General features: G+C 47.0%; 1 protein-coding gene across 1 annotated transcript in view; it reads right to left on the reverse strand.

Moving 5' to 3' along the window:
• Positions 1-24848, reverse strand: part of LOC140430140 (paladin-like) — a 157878-nt gene that overhangs the window by 74478 nt on the left and 58552 nt on the right. Inside the window, exons 11-14 of the mRNA XM_072517649.1 lie at positions 22481-22678; positions 20433-20573; positions 9444-9515; positions 6550-6690 (exon numbers count right to left, since the gene is read on the reverse strand). Coding sequence (XP_072373750.1) covers positions 6550-6690; positions 9444-9515; positions 20433-20573; positions 22481-22678 — 552 coding nt within the window. The remainder of the gene's footprint in view (positions 1-6549; positions 6691-9443; positions 9516-20432; positions 20574-22480; positions 22679-24848) is intronic.

Raw genomic sequence — 24848 nt, forward strand, 5'->3', positions numbered from 1 at the left:
TCGCCCTGTAAGCAAGCAGCGCAAGGTGAATGTCAGACGCAGAATCCACGGCCTTGCAGATGAGCTGCTTCACTATGTGCACCCCTTTCTCAACTTTTCCGTTTGACTGCGGATAGTGTGGGCTGGAAGTGACGTGTTTGAACTGATACGACTGGGCAAACAGAGACCATTCATGGCTGCTGAACCATGGGCCATTGTCACTCATGACAGTGAGAGGGATACCATGCGTGGAGAACGTCTCCTTACAGGCCTTGATGACGGTCCGAGATGTGAGGTCTGAGAGCTTCACGACTTCAGGATAATTGGAAAAGTAATCAATTATTAACACGTAATCACGACCATTTGCATGAAAGAGGTCGATGCCAACCTTGGACCACGGAGAGGTTTCGATTTCATGCTGCTGAAGTGTCTCCTTACTCTGCGCTGTCTGGAAGCGTTGACAGGTCGCACAGTTAAGGACCATGTTCGCGATATCCTGGCTGATCCCGGGCCAGTAGACAGCTTGCCTGGCTCTGCGTCTGCACTTTTCCACACCCAGGTGGCCCTCATGGATTTTACGGAGCACCAAGCTCTGGAGACTGTGTGGAATTTCAATCCGGTCCAGTTTGAGGAGGATACCATCAACCACCGTCAGGTCGTCCTTTACATTGAAAAATTGAGGACACTGCCCTTTTTGCCAGCCATTGGCTAGGTGTTGCATAACACGCTGCAAGAGGGGGTCTTTGGCTGTCTCCTCACGGATACGAATCACCTTCTCTTCAGATGCCGGGAGGGTGCTAGCACACAGCTGCACCTGTGACTCACCCTGTGACTCAATTTGCCGGATGACATTCAGTGGTTCACTAGGCATGGTGATGGAGCGGGACAGTGTATCGGCAATGATGAGCTCCTTGCCAGGCGTGTAGACCAGGTCAAAGTCGTACCTTCTGAGTTTGAGGAGGATGCTGCAACCGAGGTGTCATGTCATTAAGGTCCTTGTGGATAATGTGGACCAGGGGCCTGTGATCCATCTCAACTGTGAATGTCGGCAGGCCGTAGACATAGTCGTGAAACTTGAGAATGCCAGTGAGAAGGCCCAGGCATTCCTTCTCGATTTGCATACCTTTGTTCGGTGGGCTTCATTGCCCTTGAATGCGTAGGCAACTGGTGCCCAGGATGACATGTCATCGTGTTGCAGTAGGACTGCACCAATGCCATCCTGGCTCGCATCTGTCGAGATTTTTGTTTCCCTCTCTGGGTCGGAAAATGCCAATACGGGTGCAGTGGTGAGCTTGGCTTTCAGCTCCAACCACTCTGCCTGATGGGCCACCTTCCACTCGAAGGCAGTGGACTTCTTCACTAGGTTTCGCAGGACCGTGGTGTGTGAGGCCATGTTTGGGATGAACTTGCCCAGGAAATTGACCATGCCCAGGAAGCACAATACTGCCTTCTTGTCTTCCGGGACCTTCATGGCTGCGATGGCCTTGACCTTGTCTGTGTCGGGGCACACGCCCTGCTGAGAGATCTGGTCTCCTAGGAACTTGAGTGTCGACATGCCAAAGCAACATTTGGCTCTGTTCAGCTTCAGGCCATTGGCGTGGACACGGCGGAATACCTGCTGGAGACGGGAAACATGCTCCTCAGGGGTCGTGGACCATATGATGACGTCATCCACGTACACATGAACCCCTTCGATGCCCTCCATCATCTGCTCCATGATGCGATGAAATATCGCTGATGCCGCGACAATGCCGAACGGCATACGGTTATAGCAGTACCTGCCAAACAGTGTGTTGAAGGTGCAGAGCCTTCTGCTGGACTCATCCAGCTGGATTTGCCAGAATCCATGTGACGCATCTAAATTCGTGAATAACCTTGCATGTGCCACCTCACGGGTGAGTTCCTCCCGCTTAGGGATGGGGTAGTGTTCACGCATCTGGTTGAGATCCTTGGGATCAATGCAGATGCACAGGTCTCCAGAGGGTTTTTTAACCACCACCATCGGGCTGACCCAGTCAGTAGGTTCGGTTACCCTAGAAATGATCCCCTGCTGCTGCAGCTCCTTGAACTGTTCCTTCAGGCGCTCCTTCAGCGGAGCCAGGACCCGGCGTGGTGCATGGACCACTGGCTTGGCATCAGGTCGCAGTAGGATCTTGTACCGATATGGCAAAGTGCCCATCCCATCAAACACATCTGGATACTGAGCGAGGATGTCGTCAATGCCAGCTTGAAGGTCTACGTTAGAGGGTGTCGTTGAATAAACCCGCTGCACCAGGTTTAGCTTTTTGCAGCCATGCGCGCCCAGTAGGGATGCCCTGTCCGGCTTGACAATTTCAAACAGATGAGTAGATGGCAGGACCCCAGTGCCGTGATGGCATTACCGTTATAGTCCAGAGGCTGGCAGGCTGCTGGAAGGACCTTGGGAGGCTTCATGATGCGTTTGAAGTCTGCCTGTGAGAGGAGGTTGGCAGAAGCACCTGTGTCCAGTTTGAACAGTATGGAGCAGCGGTTGTCCTGCATCACCGCACACCATTCGTCCTCCGCATCCGCAGCGGGGATGGACTGAATGCGAGATGAGTTAGGTGTGGCATGTTCACGTGTGGTAATGATGCCCACTCGGTAGGCGGACTCCAGGCACTCATCCTCTGGATCCGTTGTACTGCCAGGATCAGAATCCTGTAATCGCCGTTGCACATTCTGGACGCGCCGTCGTCAGAATTGGCAGCGTTGGCCTCTGACTGGTGGTGCAGACCTGCACAAGGCTGCATAGTGTCCAGGCTTCCCGCAGTTTAAACATCGCCTGCCTCTTGCAGGGCAGTGTCCCTTTAAGTGGGCGTTGCCGCAGTTCGGTCACGTCATGACGTCGGCGTCGTGACATGGTATACGTCATCGCACATGCGCAGTGCGGTCAGCAGATGTCTGCATCTACGCAGTTAGGGTGTCGGCCGCTTCGTTATCCTGTTCGCATCGCGCATGCGTGGGGCTCCGGGAAAAGCGCACGAGATGGCCGCTGTCTTCAATGCTGAGGCGCTGCATCCGGGAGATGGACTGCACACTCTCTGCCTCGTGGGAGGCAAGTTTCTCATTTTCAGCTGATTTGTATTGGGAATACCGATTTTTTGCATGCTCATGCACTGTACATTTTCAATCGCGACTGACAGGGTCATGTGCTTGATTTTTATGAGCTGCTCTCTCAGAGGATCAGAGTGAACTCCAAACACGATTTGGTCTCTGATCATGGAGTCAGCAATATCACCAAAGTTGCAGGACAGCGCTAGCGGGCGGAGGTTAGTTAAGAAGGCACTGAAAGATTCATCTATACCTTGAAGACGTTGTTTGAATATGTAGCGCGCAAAGATTTCATTGGTGTCCACTCCACAGTGACTATCGAACTTGTCCAGGATGGTCTGAAACTTTGTCTTGTCCTGGCCTTCGGTGAAGTTAAACGAATTGAAAAGTTTGATGGCTTGATCACCCGCTGTTGAGAGGAGAAGCGCGATCTTTCTTGCATCAGATGCACCCTCAAGGTCTAAAGCTGCGATGTACAGCAGAAACTTTTGCTTGAATGTCCGCCAGTTGGCACTGAGATTGCCGGAGGTCCTGAGCTGGTGAGGAGCCTGAATCTTCTCCATGGTGCCGGGATACATTTGCTGGTCCTCACGGAACGGACTGAGGTAAGCCACCTTAAATTAGTAGTCTCCTGGTATCATGTCGTGTTAGGTACACTGGTATAACACTGGCTGCAACTGGATGCAGCTTAGATCAAAAAGATACTCCAGAGCTTGAAGTTGGTTCAGTCAGGTTTATTGAACTAATAGCACAGTTAGCACAGGTCTCTGTGAGTTCGACTCTTTGCAAATTTAAGTGTGGTTACTCTGTCTGACTGAACCAGACTAGCTCTTAGCCACGTGCTGGAGGTGTGAGATTGTAACAACACCCTTGACTGACTCTCTAGATGTTCATCAGTGGAAAGAGGCAGAGTGTCAGTGCCTCGTGTCTTTTATAGTCAGATCCCACCCCTGAGTATCCTGCCTGCTTATTGGTCATGTCCTGTTCTCTGTGTCCATTAGCTGCTTGTCTGTGCCTGCCTGTATATTATTATGTGTGTGTCTGCATATCATGACACCTAACACTTCCTCTTTATTAATATCAACATGACTCAGAATATCTACACACTCTACCCTATACTCCTCATCCACCAAGTCCTTCTCTTTGGTGAATACTGGGGCAAAGTATTCATTTAGTATCTCGTCCATTTCCTCTGGTTCCATACATAGATTCCCTCCAATATCCTTGAATGGACCAACCCTTTCTCTGGCTACCCTCTTGCTCTTTACATATGGATAAAACGCCTTAGGATTTTCCTTTATCCTGTTTGCCAATGACATTTCATGACCCCTTTTAGCCTTCCTAATGCCTACCTTAAGTTATTTCCTACTTTCTTTATATTCTTCAAGGGTTTCATCTGTCCTAAGCCTTTTAGACCTTACGAATGGTTCCTTTTTCTTTTTGAAAAGGTCCATAATATCCCTCGTTCTCCAGGGTTCCCTATACTTGCAACCCTTATCTTTCATCCTCACAGGTACATGCCGGTCCTGAATTCTAATCAACTGGCATTTGAAAGCCTCCCACATGCTGGATGTTGATTTTCCCTCAAACTGTCATGCTCAGTCAACACTCTCGAGACCCTGCCTAATGCTGTTGTAATTAGCCTTCCTCCGGTCTAACACCTTCTCCAAAAAGATGTGCAGGGTGGGTGGATTGGCCACGTTAAAATTGCCCCTTAATTGGAAAAAATAAATTGGGCATTCTAAATTTATTTTTAAAAAAAGAAGCTCAACACCATCCAGGATAAAGCAGCCCGCTTGATTGCTCCCCCTTTCACAAACATTCAAACCCTCCACCACCAATGAACAGTGGCAGCCGTGTGTACCATCTACAAGTGGCACTGCAGTAACTCACCAAGGTTCCTTTGACAGCACCTTCCAAACCCACAACCACTATAATCCAGAAGGACAAGAGCAGCATATATCTGAGAACCCCACCACCCCGAGGTTCCCCATCCAAATCATTCACCACACTGACTTGGAAATACATCACCATTCCTTCGCTGATGCTAAGGCAAAATCCAGGTACCCCCTCCCTAACAGCACAGTGGGTGTACCTACACCTCAAGGATTGCAGCGGTTCAAGAAGGCAACTCCCCACCCCCTTCTGAAGGACAACTAGGGATGGGAAATAAATGCTGGCCTAACCAGCAACGGCCACATCCCATAAATGAATTTCAAAAAGGAGGGGAGGGGGGGGTGCGGGGAGTGGTAGTGCAGCCCCTTTGGGGTGGGAGGGGGGGGTGCTCCACAGACCACATGACTTGCTCGGTGCCAATCCCATGGTGCACAGGAACCCTGGCCAATGGGGAATTTGCATGGAGCCCTGGGAGTAGGACCACAGACAGTGTGCACCAGAGAGCCAAAGTGTTAAGACCTGTTGTATGGTGTTCTGTGCCTGTTACGTAAGTGCCTTTGCCTTTCATCAATAAACCTCTTTGTTAACTACCGGAAACCTCCAATGTGTGTCTCAAGCCACCATTGAAATCAATAGATTTTAGATACCAAGGAAACTAAGAGATAAGGGGATAATGTGGAGAGATAGAGTTGAATTAGCAGATCAGCCATGATCATATTGAACGGAAGAGCAACCTCCAAGGGCCACATGGCCTCTGCCAGCTCCTATTTCTTATGTCCCTATTATCTTGTCTTTTTCTGATAGTGTAATTAGCTCACTGTAAGTAATGTTTCAGGTTTCGAATGAAAGTAACCATCTGACTATGAGACATTTATCATATTTTGGAGTGGTCATCCAAAGTGGTCTCGTGGCCTCTGCTGTGTAATACCTCAATGAAAGGATCATTATCTGTCCGGTGACAGCCCACACTGCAGGTCATACACAAGCTTTATTTAATAGAAAATGTTGAGTTTCCCACAGAAATGGTCCCTTTGCTGTGAACAAAACTTTAAAATATCGGGGTAGTTTATTGTGCTAAAAATAAAACAGAAGCTCAGAGCTCTGGAGAATGCATGTTTACTTTGACTGGTTCAATTTTGTTCTGAGTTTTCGGAACACATACCAAATATTATGAACATTAATGGACTTTCTGAGCAAAATCACCAATCATTCTGCTTTCACTCCAGCTATCGATGATCAGAAAATGTTGTCACAATGTGCCTATTTTTACTTTTGGTGACAGACTGGGGGAGTGCACTAATCAAAATCCATTTCAGTGGCACAAACGGGCCCCATGATTTTGAGGTCCCAATTTCCCTATTAAAAAGGACCGATCACCAGAACAGGCAGGTGCTTTGGGCACCATGAGATGGACGCTTTTCAAAATGGAGTCAGGCACTTCAGCAGTGTTAATGTCGGACAAGAATATATGTTTAAAAAATCTGTGCACTGAATAAATTGACATGATAGTAAATGAAAAATAAAAATGTAAAATGTATTAATTCTCTGTTGATAGTCAGTGACACAGCCCCATTTGGAATATAGAAATGATAGATAAAGTGTTACCTTCTTATAGGTGTTGATGATGAGTTCTCTTAGGTGATGCATCATGGGAGTCATTGAATCGCTTACTGCATCAAGAGCTCTATCCACTTCCTTCTTCATCTCGTCACCATTTGGAAGAAGACGAACCAGATTAAGAATGGCCTGCAGGAAAAATAGATGTAAGGAAAGAAAATGAAGCTTACTGGTTCATTTTCTGACTTTGCACCAATGACGAACTTCGACCACTCGCTATGCAGCCAATCATGGGCAGACGCTTAGTGATTGTTCACAGTCGTGATCATGGGGACACATTTTCCTTAGGTCTGTACTTGAAATATGATCACGTTGCAGCATAATATTGACTCAATCATAAAATACTATCTTCCTCACCTTACCCAAAATCCTGTCACAAAGGTAAATGCAATCGAAGGAAGTCTTTCAGCACATCTAGTTTATATTTTCAGACATTGTTTGTCTTTAAAGCTCATGTGACTCCTCTCCCATATCTTACATTGATATTCAACATTCTAATAAGAGCCAGTGTGTATATTTGTATTATAATGTATCGCTTTTTAAAAATAATTATGTTGCCAGAAGGCGACACAAGAATGACATTTTACCCAACTTTGGGATTTGCCTTTCATCTGTTTGGCTCCTTGAGATCTGTAGCAATAATGGGAAAACTAGTTGGGTCTGCCCATCCTCTGATCCAGATATACAGCTACTTCACACTTGCATGCTGCATCTTTCAAAGTGACAGCTCCTGTTACATTTACTTCAGGGACTGTATTTTTTTTTTAAATCCTTTGCTCTCTGATCATATTTTTAACAGGTTCCTCTCTTCATACCAGTCAATCCCTTATTTTCAAAAGATTGAGGGGTAATTTGATCAAGATGTTTAAAATATTACAAGTGTTCAGCAGGATGAAACTATTTCCTCTTTTGGGGATTCGTTCAAGTTTGAGAGGACATAATGTTAACCTCAAAACCAGGATATTAAGATATTCCTTTCCAAAAGTGCTGTTCTGCACACCCCTCCAAATTTAATACATGCTTAGAGCATTGTGTGGTGTTTAAAGCACTGCCACAGCAGTGGAAGTCACAAGTTACATTTATGTAACTGTAACCATCCCTCTTCATCCTTCTTCAGCTGTCTTGCATATGGATGGCCATATAGTCCTCCTCCAATGCCAAATGTAATTGTTCCCTCCTGGTTCGATTCTTATTCATTCTTACCTGTAACCATAGCCAAAGAATCCCTTGAAATGGCTTCCCTTCCATTCTTATATCGTTAACTCTCAGGTACCCCATGGATGTATCCCTAGCTTCCTCCTATTTCTCAGTTGCATACTGTCACTCGGTCGCACCGTCCAAAAACGTGTCTGATTTCTGTAAACTGATGACACCAAGCTCTACCTCACCAACATCTCTCAACCTCGCCACTGTTTTGAATTGTCATGTTATTTGCCTGACATCCAGTATTGGATGAGCATATATTTTCTCCGTTTGACCCGGGCGCAAATCCCTTTATGGCCGCTATCTCTCCCGAGAAGGCCATAATGCGATTTGTAGCGGCAAGATCTCACTTTGAGATCTTCCCCACCGGCGACATAATCAGGTTTGTGCCCAACGATGCACACCGGCGTGACGTGATGACAGCGGGGATCATTACGGTTTACAGAAATGGAAATCAGTCGTGTTGATGACACCAGGAACTCGAAAGTGGGACTAGCCCCTGGGTGGTAAGGGACGTGGCAGTGCTGGGGGCAGGGGGCGGGGCCTCTGGGAAACCCCATTGTGGGGATTACCATTATGCAGGGAGGGGCAATGGTGGAAGGGGGTTGTGCCTGCATGGCGCCGGGGGGGGGGGCGGGGGGGGAGGTTGGTCCCTTGTGTTGCAGGGTTTGGGGTGTCCCCTTGTCTGCCAGGTGTCCCGTTGTCCAGTCCTCGATACTTAACTTTCTGAGCAGGATTTTGGTTGCTTGTCCTAAGATCTCTGTAAAGTTCCAGGTGAGCAACCACACAGAAGCCACGATTGTTAGAAAAATTTAATATTTATTTATGTACTACATTACAACTCCTACTCCCCGAATGGTCTGCTCCCAGTCCACACTCGAGCCGGGGTAGTTATGTCCCATGGGGTCCTTGGCTTAATGGAGTAGCTCCGTCCCACATCTGGGGAGGTCATATTTAGGTGAGGCCACAGGGACTCTGATATTGTAGGCCCTGTGGCCTCCTGTCAGGTTCTAATAATCTCCTTATGTGGCTGAGTGTAAGATTTTTGCCTGATGATGCTCCCACGAAGTTTCTTGGGTATTTTGGAGTTAATGGTGTTATATAAGGGTGATGCACTATCAATTACCACAAAGACGAGAGTAGTGGAATAATCGAGGCTTTATTGAGCAAAGATGTTGTGCCTCCTGTAGCTGGAACCAGAATGGCTGCAGCACCGGCGAGCACACACATTTATACGCCGCCTACTGGGCGGAGCCAGCAGGCAGGGATTTACCCATGTACCTCTATATATGTGTCTTAACGCAATACACATAATACAGCTAGTAGTGACTACCACAAAGGATAAGTTATTCTTCTTGCGTTTTAGCACAGGCATCAAATGGTTTGTGTATACTTGATTAACACCTCCATTGGAGAAGGGACAGGAATGTTATCGTTATCCATCTTTTAGTAGCAGCAGGAATAATTCCTAACCTTAGATGCCTTAATTTAAAATGTTATGGACTAAATCAAGGATTTACCAATGGTAAGCAACTAACAGTGAGTCACACAGATCAAGAAATCACAGCAAAATTCCTTGATATCAGCCTGACCAATGAAAATTGAACCCTAAATCTATACTTTTGAGAAGGTTGTCAATCTTTTGAACAATCGTATTCAGAAATATTGTAGCTTCTTACCTCAAATTCCCCCTTTGTATATTTGGCATCAGGGATGCTAACCATGTCCTCCACAAAAGGCTCTGGAAACCCCTATTGAGAGAAGTCATCTAATTTGAAGTCAATCCAGTTTAAACAAAAATGACAGAATATGAATTCCATATTGTTTCCAAGCACAGCCCACATTAAAAAAAATAATGCTTGAAAGAATGAGAATAAATGGAAAGTATGTGGTAAAACGTTATTCCCAAAGGGTTGACAAATCAGGAATACTGTGCCCTCTTGTCACACTGTGAGCATTGTTAGGATCCCTGACAAGAACCCAATTATTTGCAGTGTGTTATTTCTTCAACACCCCGGAAACTCTTTGAAAGAACTATTTTACAAGTCATTCCCCATTAAGCCGAGTGTTAACACCTGAAAAGCAGCACTTTCTGTCTTTAAATTCAATAATCCCAGGCCAAACAAAGAATTGCACTTTATAAAATCCAGGACCAGCCCCTAATTCATGCTAGGATCCCGGAAGAGATCCCAACTATTTGCAATTTGTAAAATTACGGTAATGTTTTGGCACCACAGGAATGATAACACTGACCCATAGGAATCTTTCATGTTGCCAAACCTTAACTTAAACACAGTATTAACCATATTGACAGCAAAGAAATAGCTTTAAAGTTAACAGTTACAACTGTTCTGAAGAGAAAGTAGAAAAAAACCTTAACTTACTTCCTAAACCTGCAACTAAGGGTGCGATCTTCTGGTCCCGTTAGCTCTCGCTCAAGCGAAACGAGGCCGGTGAATAGCGGGAGAGGCCAAAAACGAGATTGGCGCCAGGCGCCAACCAGTTTGCGATGCAACCGCCTCGCTCCCATAGGTGAAATAGGGATCTCACCGCAGCGAGACGAGAAACCAATTATCACCACTCAAGCACAATCTCCATACAATTTTCTTTTTAATTCTTTTAGGGGACGTGGGCATCGCTTGGTAGGCCAGCATTCATTGCCCATCCCTAGTTGCCCTTCAGGAAGGTGGTGGTGAGTTGCCTTCTTGAACTACTGCAGTCCTTCAGGTGTAGTTACATCCACTGTGCTGTTAGGGAGGGAGTTCCAGGATCTTGACCTAGCGACAGCGAAGGAACAGCGATATATTTCCAAGTCAGGGTGGTGAGCCACCCCATATCCAATAGCATCATATCATTCAGCGGCCTCCCCAGCAAGTGGTCACGTTGGCACCGATTAATACTCCTTTTGAAAAGCATGAACCTGGTGGAAGGACTTCTGTGGGGAGCCGAGGTGAGTAGCCACCTTTGGTCAAGGCAAAGAGCCTGGGGGCGCTGGGCTTGTCACCCCAGTGCTCAGCGGGGAGTAGGAGCCCCTCGGCTGGGGGTGGGGGAACCTCCGCAGGGGTGGGCTGCCTTAGGAGGTTGGGAGGGAAGGCGCTGATGAGGAAATCGAGGGGGGAACGATTGTGGCGCCACAATGCCAATCCCTGGATCGTTTACCTGTTCCGGCAACAACCTTGTACCTGCCCATCTGCCCCAACGACCACCCATAACCCCCACCGACTGCCGACGCCTCTGGCCTTGCGCTGAAGGCTATTGCTGACAGGGAATTGGCAATCGTGGTTAAGTGAGCACTTCACACATCCCAAGTAGATTCTTGTGGGTGGGCGGGCCATGTAGCATGTGGGAGTCATCACGTAGCATCCCAATCACAGCTTGATGCCTGGACACTGTGCTTGAACACTACGGGAGACAATGCCACACATGCAGCAGCCAACATCCGAACACCCAGGGGATGGGTCACAGCTCTGGGAACATGTCCGCGGCCGGAGGATGGGTGAGTGCCACGGGGAGGGGGAGATGTCTGGAGAGATGGGCCAAGGGATCGGAGGTCCGGTTGCATTGTGGAAGAAAGTTACAGAGGCATCATACTGCTTGTGCACAAGGGTGTTTAATGTGTTTTACAATTCCCCACTCTCCCGATGGTGCTGCCCCCCCCCCCCCACCTCTCGTCCCTACCCCCCCCCCCCCCCCCACACCCTACCCCTGTGCCCTCAGTGGGCCTCAATGTGCTTGGCCCTCCTAGCTCTACGACTACGTCTGGGTGTTTCCCCAGGATGCACATCAGAGGTGGAGGCAGCCAGCTGTCCACCTTGTCCCAGGCTTTCAATGCCCCTGGTGGGCGTCCTCTGGGGGCTTTGAGCCCGGAGGGCCCCGGCACACATGCCGATAGCACAGGCACAACCGTGCCACTTGTCCCATGTGCTGGCTTCAGGACACGGCTTCATCAGAGGGGTGGAACCCGGGGGGAGCTGGTGGCCACCATTGCCACTCCTTGGGATGGGTGCGGGTTAGCATTCAGCGCCCCCTCCTCCCACTCGCTGCCCATAGGTACCTGGGGTTCACCTTGAGATGGAGGGGCTGCCCCTGCATTATCTGGCTATGCCAGCCCTGGCGGTTCCCCATGGTCGGCACCATCGTGTTGATGCCCTCTGTGATGATCCTCAGTGACTGCAGCACCTCAGCAATTCCCACCGGCAACTGGGACTAGCTCCGCAGCGTCTCGGCCATTGCCATCTGAGAGTTGGACATGACCCGCAGAACCTCATTAAGGTCAGCCTGGTACTAGGTGACATCCCCCAGTGAGTCAGACATTCTGCCGAGACCCTCAGCCATGGCCGTCACCGACTGCGCGGCACCTTGGACACCTTCAATCATGGTGCCGACATCATGCACCAGGCTCTCCACTGTGGACGCCACCCTAGCAGTGTTAGCCTCGGTGCTACTCATTGCCGGCAACATCTCCAGCGCCCTTAGCCTCTGGGACTCCTCCAAGCAGCTATGGATCTGGTGGAATGACAGTGGCATCTGCCTCTGAATGTCCCGGTTGCTCCCTAGTCTCAATCAGCTCTGGGTACATCTGTACCACCGGCTCAGCAATAGGCTGGGACCCAGCTGGGTCCTGGGATCCAGCAGCCCTCCGACTGCTGTCTCGCCTGGGGGTTCCTGCCTCCACCTGATGTGCATCATCAGCGGTATGGTGCTCATCAGATTGTACCCCAGAAGCCCGACCACTAACATTTCCCACTGAGGTGTGTGTATCTGCGCAGGTGGAGGGTGGGGTTGACAACTGTGCCGCAACTATAACGGTTGCATCCCCGATCTCTCCTCCAAGATGGTCTCATGGGAGGCAGGAGAGGAGGAGACAGTATCGCCTGGGATGGGGACATGTGGGAGAATGGACATGTGGTCAGTGGAAGGGATGTCACTTTTGACAGACCCCCCGGGTGGAGCCCGGTTGTTCCTCACCTCTGCGGTATCCGCCAGCCTCCGTGTTGGTGACCAATCTGTCCTCGGTTCCCCAGTTACCTCCAGGTCACACTCCTCGAAGGAGGTGAGGGTTCATAAGTCCAGCAACCCTCAGCCAGTCTGGGCCCACTCCCGCTGATTATGAGAGAGCTTTTCCTGAGGAGACACAGAGAGGGCATTGTTAGCCACACGTGTGGTTCACAGTGGTGGGAGGGGCTATGTGAAGCGAGGGTTGGGGGGTTAAAGGGGGAGGGGGTGGAGGGAGGGTTGAGGGTCACATGGGGAGTTGGGGTGTGTATGCTCCCTTTGGGGGCCGGGGGCGGGGGGGGGGGGGAGCATTGGTGTCTACTTACTCGTACTGCCCGGTGTAGGTCATTGACCTTCTTCCTGCACTGAAGGCCAGTCCTCCTAGTCACACTCCCCGAGCTCACAGCTGCCACCACCTCATCACCGGCTGCCTTGTGGCCGACTCTCCGGGACACTCAGGAGAACAGTTCATCCCTCCAGGCCTCCAAAGCGCCTAGCAGCCTCCCCAGATCTGCGTCCCTGAATCTTGGGGCTGGTCTCCTCGGTGCTATTGTTGCGAGCTGGCTGGGGTTGGCTGAGCAAGTGCAGTTTAAGTGCTGCTCGACCTTGTTAGCGGGGGGCTGACAAGCGCGGTCCTGGCGAATCAGCCGGTGAGCCTTCATTTGCGGCGAGAAGCCCGTAAGGGCTCGATAAGTGACCAATTAATGTTGATTTGCATTGCTGGCCTCGCTGGGCCGAGCGCCGGGAAGCTCACGGCAATTCCCACTCGCTACCACACTTGGAAATTTTTCTGGAGAATCGCGCCCTTTGTGTCAGTCTTCATAGTGGAAGACACTAATAACATTCCAAAAATAAATAATCAAGGGGCAGAAAAGGGGAGGAAATAAATATAATAACAATCACTAGGGAAACTAATGGGGCTAAATGCTGTTTAGTCCCCTGGACCTGATGGGTTTCATCCCAGGATATTAAATTGCTTCTTCCATCGGGCAGGAGATACAAAAGTCTGAGAACACGCACGAACAGACTCAAAAACAGTTTCTTCCCCGCTGTTACCAGTCTCTTAAACGACCCTTTTATGGACTGACCTCATTAACACTACACACAGTATGCTTCACCCGATGCCGGTGTCTATGTATTTATATTGTGTACCTTGTGTTGCCCTATTATGTATTTTCTTTTTATTTTATTTTCATGTACTAAATGATCTGTTTGAGCTGCTCGCAGAAAAATACTTTTCACTGTACCTCGGGACACGTGACAATAAACAAATCCAATCCAAGGAAGTAGCTACAGAGATAGTGGATGCATTGGTAGTAATATTCCAAGTAAGCTTAAATTCCGGAAAAGTCTGAGAGGATTGGGAAACTGCAATGTATTACATTTATTCAAAAAAGGAGGGTGACAAAAAACAAGTAACTATAGGCCAGTTAGCTTAATTTCTGTCATTGGGAAAATGTTAGTGTCCATTATATAGGGTGTAATAGCAGAGCATTTAGAAATACATAATATAATCAAGCAGAGTCAGCATGGCTTCATGATGGGAAAATCATGCCTGACAAAACTATTAGACTTCTTTGAGGTGGTAACATGCAGGGTTGATGAAGGGGAACTAATAGTTGTTATGTATTTGGATTTCCAAAAAGCGTTTAATAAGGTACCCCACAAAATCCAGCTAAATGCCCACCGTGTTGGGGGTAGTATATTAGCATGGACAGATAACTGATAGAAGACAGAGAGTTGGAATAGAAGGAACATTTTCAGGATGGCAACATGTAACTAGTGGAGTGTCAGGGGGATCAGTGCTGAGGCCAAATTATTCACAATATATATAAATGACTTAGACGAGGGAAGTGAATGTACTATTGCCAAGTTTGCGGATGACACAAAAATAGGTGGGAAGGCAAATGGTGAGGATGACACAAAGAATCTGCAGAGGGATACAGACAGGTTCGGTGAGTGGGAAAAAACTTGGCAAATGAAATAAAATATGCGAAAATGTGGGCGGGATTCTTCGGCCACGCCCACTCGCCAACCGGAGAATCCCGCCCGAGGTCTCCATTTTCCGCGACTCGCTCCTGGCGTTCTTGCGGCGGGCAGGGCGGAGGAATCCAGCCTGTGAAGTTGTGCACTTTGGTAGGAAGAATAAAGGAGTTGAATATTGTTTAAATGGAGAAAGACTGCAGTACAGAGGGATTTGGAGATCCGTGTGCATTAATCAAAAAAGCTAGCATACAAGTTAATAATAATAATAATTGCTTTTGATCACAAGTAGGCTTCAATGAAGTTACTGTGAAAAGCCCCTAGTCGCCACATTTCGGCGCCTGTTCGGGGAGGCTGGTACGGGATGTTCAGCAGATAACTGGGAAGGCAAATGGAATGTTTCCCTTTATTTCAAAGGGAACGGAGTATAAAAGTAGGAATGGAGGATATAAGTAGCAACGTCTTGCTAAAACTATACAAGGCACATTAGACCACACCTTGTCCCCTTATCTAAGGAAAGACTTCTTGGCATTGGAGGAAGCCCGGAGAAGGTTCATTAGGTTGATCCCCGGTATGAAGCAATTTTCTCACGAGGAGTAGGTTGGGTCTGTGCTCAATGGACTTTAGAAGAATGAGAGACGACCTTATTGAGACATATAGGATTCTCAGGGGGCTTGACAGGGTAGATGCAGAAAGGATGTCACATCATGTGGGAGAGTCTAGGACCAGAGGGCATAATCAAAGAGCAAGGGATCACCTATTTAAGGCGGAGATGAGGAGGGATTTCTTCTCTCCGAGCTTAGCGAATCTGTGGAATTCTTTACTGCAGAGAGCTGTAGAGGTTGGGTCGTTAAGTATGTTCAAGCCTGAAATAGACAGATATTTAATCACTAAGGGAATCAAGATTTATGGGAATAAGGTGGGAAAGTGGAGTTCAGTATTATATCTGATCAGCCATGATCTCATTGAATGGCGGAGCAGACCTGATGGGCCGAGTGCCTATTTCTGCTCCTTTGTCTTATAATCTAATGCTGGAATTTTGATGGGGGGGCAAGCTGAGGGTACTGCTGGTAGGAGGGTACAGTGACTGTGAGGAGGGTAGTGGGATGCGGTAGGGTGGGAGAGTGAGGGTCTGGGTGCGGTGAGAGTAGTTCTAATCGGGGGGGGTTCATTTTTGAGATAATAAATTTCACGCAGATTTGGGAAGGATCATAGTGACCATGGGGACTGTGACTGGTGTGGGCTCAGTGGGCAGGGTGGCATTTGAAGGGTGACGGTGATGGGTTTTCAGGTGATGGGGGTGGTTCAAGGGTAACCATTGAGAACGTGAGGGTGGATGGAGGCAGATATAATCTTAGCAGCACTGGACTCCTTCTGGTCTGCTTAGAATTTGATTCACGGCACGTTGGAACAACGCAGGTGTGGATGTGATGCCAAATGGAAGTCTTTTATATCTGAGCAGTCCTTTACGTGTCTTGATTGTCAAATACTATTGTGAATCTGGATCCATATTTATCTGGAGATAAGATTGACTAAGTCAACTTCACTGAAATGCTGACCTTCAGCCAACCCAGCAAATAAATCATCAATTAAAGGGAGAGGGTACAGCTCTGCACACACAGCCGGATTGATAGTGACATTAAAATCGCCACATATGCTTACTGAGCCATCTTTCTTCATCACAGATACTATCGCATGGCCCAATCACTTACATTAATGAGTATGGAGACCCCCCACCCCCACCCCCCACCCGCCTTGACCAACTCTCTAATTCTGCCTCAACCTTAGGCCTGATGGCCTGGCACTGACCTAACCTTCAAGCACCTTGCTTGACTTTCGTCTTTAATCTTTAGCTTGACTAAGGCCTCCTTCATGCTTCCCAGCTCTCCATTAAAGACAATGGCATGCTTCTTTAAAATCTTCGGTAAACTCCGACATGAGATTCACCTCGGCCCAGTGTAGCTTGATTCTCTCCAGCTAGATTCTCCCATTAGGGCTGGATAGTTAACTTTAGTGGTGTGCAGGGACAAGTGTGAAGTCTGCCTGTTTAGCTGCACATTTACAGCAATATGGCCCCTCAATGGAACTACTTCCTCGGTGTAGGATTTTGGTATTATCTTTGATATGTCGTAGTTTCTCTTGGTAAACAGTTTCTGGTACCAATGAAACTGCTGCTCCAGCGTCCACCTCCATTTTCACCGGTTGCTCATCAAGTAAAGGAGTGACCCAGTAATGGTTTGTTGCACCCGCAATGGCCAGTATGTTCAACAATAGTTCCTCATCTGTCTGTGAGTCCGGTCCTTTTTCGCACCCTTTTTGTATCATGTGGATCCATGTCCCTCTATTCGGTTTTCCATTTGATATGCTTGGTTCTTGCTTTTTATAGTTCCTGTTTGGAACTTGTTGTTTCAACACGCACTTTCGATGTGCCCTTTCTTACCATCATTTCTATATTTTTCACCTTTGCACCAGCAGTCTGCTGCTTGCATGCCCAGTGTTTGCACATCGGTGGCAATTTCAAATCTGTGTCTGTGTTCGGGTCTCAGACGGCATTTTATGGATTCTCGTGTTTGACCCTAATTGTTGGGCTTCCACAGTTGCTAATTTCATAGCAATGGCGATCTCTAAAGATTTCTTTAGGTTCTGTCAACAGCCTTTTTGCACAGCTTTACTTCTTAACCCACACACTAGTCTGTCTCTAATGGTGCCGTTCAAGGCATCTCCAAATTCACAGTATTCAGGGGTTGGTCAGAGGCTGGGAATTCTGTGGCGAGTAACTCATCTCCTGAGTCCAGTCCACCATTTACAAGGCACAAGTTGGGAATGTGATGAAATGCTGTCCACTTGCCTGGACTAGTGCAGCTCCAACAATAGACAAGAAACCCAACACCATCCAAGCCAAAACAGCCTGCTTGATTTACACACTATGCGTTATCTTAAACATTCAACTCCTCCAGCACCAATGGCACAATAGCAGCAGTGAGTACCATCTACAATATGTACTGCAGCAACTCACCAAGGCTCCTTCGACAGCACCTTCCAACCTGTAACCTTTACTACCTATAAGGACAAGGGCAGCAGATCCATGGGAACACCATCACCTCATGTTCCCTTCCAAACCATCCTGACTTGAAAATATATCACTATTCCTTCACTGACACAAGGTCAAATCCTGGAACTCCCTTCTGAACAACTCTTCCAGTGCTCCACTAAAGTTTCACCCTGAAACACATAGAACATAGAACATAGAAAATACAGCACAGAACAGGCCCATCGGCTCACGATGTTGTGCCGAACCTTTGTCCTAGATTAATCATAGATTATCATTGAATTTACAGTGCAGAAGGAGGCCATTCGGCCCTTTGAGTCTGCACCGGCTCTTGGAAAGAGCACCCTACCCAAACTCAACACCTCCACCCAACACCAAAGGCAATTTGGACATTAAGGGCAATTTATCATTGGCCAATTCACCTAACCCGCACATCTTTGGACTGTGGGAGGAAACCGGAGCACCCGGAGGAAACCCACGCAGACACGGGGAGGACGTGCAGACTCCGCACAGCCAATGACCCAAGCCGGAATCGAACCTGGGACCATGGAGCTGTGAAGCAATTGTGCTATCCACAATGCTACCGTGCTGCCCTTAAGAACAAATAAATATACACTATATAATTTTACCGTAATCCATGTACCTATCCAATAGCTGCTTGAAGGTCCCTAATGTTTCCGACTCAACTACTTCCACAGGCAGTGCATTCCATGCCCCCACTACTCTCTGGGTAAAGAACCTACCTCTGATATCCCTCCTATATCTTCCACCTTTCACCTTAAATTTATGTCCCCTTGTAATGGTGTGTTCCACCCGGGGAAAAAGTCTCTGACTGTCTACTCTATCTATTCCCCTGATCATCTTATAAACCTCTATCAAGTCGCCCCTCATCCTTCTCCGCTCTAATGAGAAAAGGCCTAGCACCCTCAACCTTTCCTCGTAAGACCTACTCTCCATTCTAGGCAACATCCTGGTAAATCTTCTTTGCACCTTTTCCAGAGCTTCCACATCCTTCCTAAAATGAGGCGACCAGAACTGTACACAGTACTCCAAATGTGGCCTTACCAAAGTTTTGTACAGCTGCATCATCACCTCACGGCTCTTAAATTCAATCCCTCTGTTAATGAACGCGAGCACACCATAGGCCTTCTTCACAGCTCTATCCACTTGAGTGGCAACTTTCAAAGATGTATGAACATAGACCCCAAGATCTCTCTGCTCCTCCACATTGCCAAGAACTCTACCGTTAACCCTGTATTCCGCATTCATATTTGTCCTTCCAAAATGGACAACCTCACACTTTTCAGGGTTAAACTCCATCTGCCACTTCTCAGCCCAGCTCTGCATCCTATCATGCTCAGATCTCTTGAGTGGGACTTGAATCAACAGCCTGAGAGACTTGAGTGCTGCCACAGAGCCACAGCTGACAAACCACATTTCAAATCCACTGCCCCAAAATATATTTTATTTATTTTAATATTTGCTCACAAATGTGAATAAATGTAGGCATCATTTTCTGCTGGTGCATTGTCACAGAAGAACACAGTTCAATCCAAGCTATCAATGGTGTCAACACACACTTAGTGACAGCCACACCATAACATGAGTTCTCTGTCAAAAGCAGGTCCAACTCATAGCATTACAATCTTCACCATGGGTAAGGCAAGGAGGCAGGTCCTGCGTCCACCCTGAACAAGGATTAAAGCCTATGCTGTGGACACCAGTCTGATCTACAATAGCCATCCAGTCTCCCAAGGAGTCCAAGTTGCTGTGGCAACGTATATGTTATGCAAGTACGTTGTCATCAAGAGCTATGGCTAGCAATGGTAGAGGCTCCAATTTCTTTCCAAAACATTGCTAACCAGGAATCTCTCCGACTCTCACGATTAGCGTATGTTAGCAGGATTTAAAATTTGATACTCAATCTATTTGGCTACAATATGAAAGCACCTTCCTTGGCCATCGAATGGTACTTTATCATAGAATTTACTTGAACCCAGAACATCTGATTCAGAGGCAGCAACACTGCCATTGCACCAGCCAAGACCTGTATAGGAAAGATATTGAATACAAAATAGTTGAACATGAAAGACTCAATTTTGCAAGACATAGTGCAGTGGTTAGCACTGCTGCCTCACGGCGCCGAGGACCCGGGTTCAATTCTGGCCCTGGGTCACTATCCGTGTGAAGTTTGCACATTCTCCCCGTGTCTGCGTGGGTCTCACCCCCACAGCCCAAAAGGATGTTCAACCTAGATGAATTGGCCATGCTAAATTGCCCCTTAATTGGAAAAAAAAAGAATTGGGTCCACTAAAATATTATTGAAAAAAAAATTTTGCAAGACAATTTGATCAGCAATTATGTCCCTGATTTCCTGCCTCTCCACGACAGAACAGCTCACAGTAAGTTGCATTGTTTGGTTACATTCTGTTTCTTTTGTTTAGATGCACGACTTTTTTGTGAAAATTATAAATAAAAACAGGATTAGCTCAAGTATATTAAATATCCAAGTGACAATAAGAGATATAGCTATTGTGTTACATTGATGGTCCTTTCTTCTTCCAAACAAGAATCTCAAATAAATTATATATATGTTAAACAGACAAAGCTAAAAGTGCACTGCAGAAATGTTAGAACTCACATTGATGTGCCAGGTTAGAAGCAGGCAGATGACCATGCCAACTGTGGTTCTTCCTTTGCCATTGTGACAGTTTAGGACAATGGCTGAGTTTTGATCTATGGTTAAATTTGACTTCACGACCTTAAGGAAGGCATCAAAATCCTGCGCACACAAAAAAAACGATCAAATTGACAATCAAATAAATTAGAGTTTGTCCCATTTCAGGCCTAGTCTGGAATAGAAAGCCTGGATTTTAACTCCTAACAGGCTTCATGCAGATTCAAACGCTGAGGCACACATGGAACCCTCCACTGACTGTGGAAGGAGTAAAGGTAACTCTGAAGGACACATCTGCTTGGGCCCCAGACTCATGCCCAAACTCAGTGGGTGCCGTTGGCTGGCCCCTCGACGTGAATGGCACGAGGCTGCCACTGGGGGGCACTTACTCAAGTATGCGAGCAGGACGAACTTGAGACCTTGTGGGGGAAGCCTAAGATTTCCTTGTGGGGCCCAGAGGAGCACTTCCTCTTACAAGCCCTGGATTTAAAATGGCCATTGGCTCCAATCTACATTTACAAAACATGACCCAGCAGCCTTAGGATGAGTTAAAATAGAACCGTGACTAAATAAGAGGGGTAAGTTGTTGCCCATCGGCTGAACTGCCTACCTGCCCATGCAGTTTCACTGGGTGGACAGGGTTAGAAACAGGCCTTAAATGTCCATAAGCCAGAGGAAAATTGCCTGGGTAGAAACTAATTCTTTCTCACAGCCAACTCTTCTCCTGTTCAAATCTAGTGGCTTGGTCTGAGAGCTCAGCGGCAATTCTTTTCTAGTCTCTGCTCAAAGTTGACGAGATCAGAGTACAGTGAGATTTTTGCTTGAATGGCTGATGTAGACCTAATTATTTATTCATGCTAAACTCCTGCCTTTCATTGGGCCTGTTTCCACGCAATGTCGGGAGTAGTGTATCCTGCTCAAATCTCAAGGTTACTGTTTAGAGTGAATGTTTCACCCCATATGGAAATTTTGCATATCAGAAGGAGGTTGTGCAAAAGAATGGCATAAAGGATCTGAAAAGTGAGATGATGCAGTTGTCACCCTATTCGTTGAAGGAGTAAGTGAAAAAAAGGTCAGGAGCTTCCAACCTTTGATCAGTGGTAGTTACATTGCCACTGATTCAGAATGTTGAAGGTTACATAAGAACATAAGAACTAGGAACAGGAGTAGGCCATCTGGCCCCTCGAGCCTGCTCCGCCATTTAATGCCCCCTAGTTCTGCTTTCCCCGACCAGTGGAAACAACCTGCCCGCATCTATCCTATCTATTCCCTTCATAATTTTATGTTTCAATAAGATCCCCCCGCATCCTTCTAAACTCCAATGAGTACAGTCCCAGCCTACTCAACCTCTCATCATAATCTAATCCCCTCAACTCTGGGTTAACACAATACTCCAGGTGCGGCCTCACCAACACCTATACAATTGCAGCATAACCTCCCTAGTCTTGAACTCCATCCCTCTAGCAACGAAAGACAAAACTCGATTAGCCTTCTTAATCACCTGTTGCACCTGCACACCAACCTTTTGCGACTCGTGCACCAGCACACCCTGGTCCAAACCCTTCTCCAGAGACTCCAGTGCATAATCTAGGCTGCCACTCCAGTGCAGCATTGCCAAAGATATCTTTTTTCCAATTAGATGTTAAACCATGGCTCCATCTACCTTCTCAGGTGGATGTAAAAGATCCCATCACAACTTTCAGAGAGTAGGGAGTTCTCCCAAATGTCTTGGCCAGAATGTATCCCTAAACCAACAGCACTAAAATTGTCTGGTGAGTTATCCCACAACAGTTTGTGGGATTCTTCTGTGTTCAAATTGGCTGCCATGCTTCCTAATAGAACATTGGGTGCAGTTCATAATACTGAAGTGGTTGTGCAGAACTTTGAGACATGTTGAAGTTGTGAAGCACACTCTATAAAGTCCTCTCTCTTTATCCTGTTTGGGACAACAAAGGTCAACAACCGAAAACAGAATGAAAATCGACAAATGTGAATATACCACACAAATGTACCTCTTCTCGAGGAGCTGCGCAGTCTGTAATTGGTATACGCTGGTACTGCAGCCGAGGATACCGCATGGCATTCTGTCGATAAACCTCCTGCAGAGTGTTGCAAGAGGTGAACTGCTTCATCTGCTTTGTTTCCTCATGCCAGGTCTCTATGGCGTCCTTACAGCTCAACACATCCATTTTGGAAGCATTCTCAACTTCCTGCACCATACAAATGAGAAACCATTTGAACCTGAAGCCTCAACTATTCTGAGACAGAGGACAACTCCTTAGTCGGAGCTCCTTGCGACCACTACAAGCAACAGATTACCACTTTAATATCCAAGTCATAAAGTAAAGGGGTAGATTTTCAGCGTGACACCTGGGCCTAACCTTCATTACGATTCAGTGACCGTTTGGTTTCAATGGAAATGACATTTTAGCAGTTCCTATAACCGTCAATCGACCTGCAATGTTGGCTTTGCCCAAACAGCAAACTGCAAATCTGAACCTCAAAATAAACATACATCTATCTACAGTATGAAAAGTTCTGCTTCTGATGTGGGGACCAAATGGAATATTTCCAAGTTCACGAATGATACAAAGATAATGTGTGTTGTGAGGGAGATGTAAAGCGGCTACACGAGGATTTGTTCAGCCTGAGTGAGTGGACAAGAACATGGCAAATGGAATATAATGTGGAAAAATTTGAGGTAATCCATGTTGGTAGAAGGAACAAAATGCAGAATATTTCCCAAATATTGCAATCGAGTTTGCACTGACCCTCTAAAAGAGCACCCTAACTAGGCCCACTCCCCCGCCCTACCCACGTAACCCCATAACCCCACCTAACTTGCAAATTCCTGGACACTAAAGGGCAATTTAGCATGGCCAATCCACCTAACCTGCACATCTTTGGACTGTGGGAGGAAACTGTAGTACCCAGAGCGAACCCATGCAGACACGTGGAAAAAGTGTACACTCCTCACAGACAGTGACCTAAGGATGCAATTCATCCCATGTTCCCGGCACCGTGAGGCAGCAGTACTAACCACTGTGCCACCATGTCACCCACTGAAGTCACTAAAGGTTAGCATGCAGGCGCAGCAAGCTATTAGGAAGGCAAATGGAATGTTAGCTTTTTTCACAAGAGGATTGGAGTATAGTCGTGCACCCTTGCTTCAATTGTGTTGAAGATTAGTTAGACCACACCTGGAGTATTGTGTGCAGTTTTGGTCCCCTTACCTCAGAAAGGATATTATTTCCATGGAGGGTGTGCAACGAAGATTCACCAGACTTGTTCGGGAGTTGGCCGGACTTTCCTATGAAGAGAGATTGGGAAAACTGGGCCTGTATTCTCTAGAGCTTGTAAGGATGAGAGGTGATCTCGTTGAAACCTAAACCATACTTAAAGAAATAGACAGGGTAGATGCAACTCAGATGTTTCCCTTAGGTGGGGAGTCTAGAAACATAAGGGCACAATTTCAAAATATCAGGGATGCCACTTAGGACCGAGATGAGGAGAAGTCTCAATAAGGAGAAAATTCAGTAATACAAAGGGTAATGGGGATGGAGAGTGTAAAAGGCATTGAAATGTCCAATCAGCCATGATCGTATTCAAAGGCGGAACAGGCTCGACGGGCTGAATGGCCTACTCCTGTTCCTATGAAAGAATGTTTGTGGTAATGTAGAAAAGATGAATTTGTTCTCCCCAGCCCAGTGCATTTCAAGCCAATCTGTTATGTGTCTTACACTTCAAGTCCATTCAATCGAAGGATCCCCCATTGCAAAATGTGGTGTCGCCTGGTATCGAAACTGGCAGCATGATTGTGTCACAGGAAACAGGAAAAGTTTGCAGGTGGACAGAACTATGGCAGATGAAGGGAACCATTTAAAGGAAAAATGTAAGGGGCAGACCGAGTGAACGATGTCAAAATATGGGAGAGAATGTATGGTAATAGACTCAATGCTTTGTCCAATCTCTGAAAAGAGGCAGTTAAACAGAAAGTGGATGGTGAGTCACATTGTCCTATCAGCGGAGGAGAGATGTAATTTTCTGAAACTTGTGCAGAGAGGTGAAAGAAACTGGGTTTGTTCTACTTAGAGCAAGTGGAGATTTAATACAGGCATTCAACTCGTGAGTGAATAAGTCAAAAACGGTTTCCACTGGCAGGCGGATCAATAACCAGCAGACACAGTTTTAAGACAATATAGAAAAAGAGAAATCATTTTATGTAGTCAGTTGCAAATCGAATGTGTAGCACTTTTATTCCGAGTGCCAGAGCTGCTATTTTGTCTCATAGAATTATAAAATTTACAGTGCAGAAGGAGGCCATTCAGCCCATCGAGTCTGCACCGGCTCTTGGAAAGAGCACCCTACCCAAGGTCCACA

Source organism: Scyliorhinus torazame, chromosome 9, assembly GCF_047496885.1.
Source record: "Scyliorhinus torazame isolate Kashiwa2021f chromosome 9, sScyTor2.1, whole genome shotgun sequence".
Lineage (NCBI taxonomy): Eukaryota > Metazoa > Chordata > Chondrichthyes > Carcharhiniformes > Scyliorhinidae > Scyliorhinus > Scyliorhinus torazame.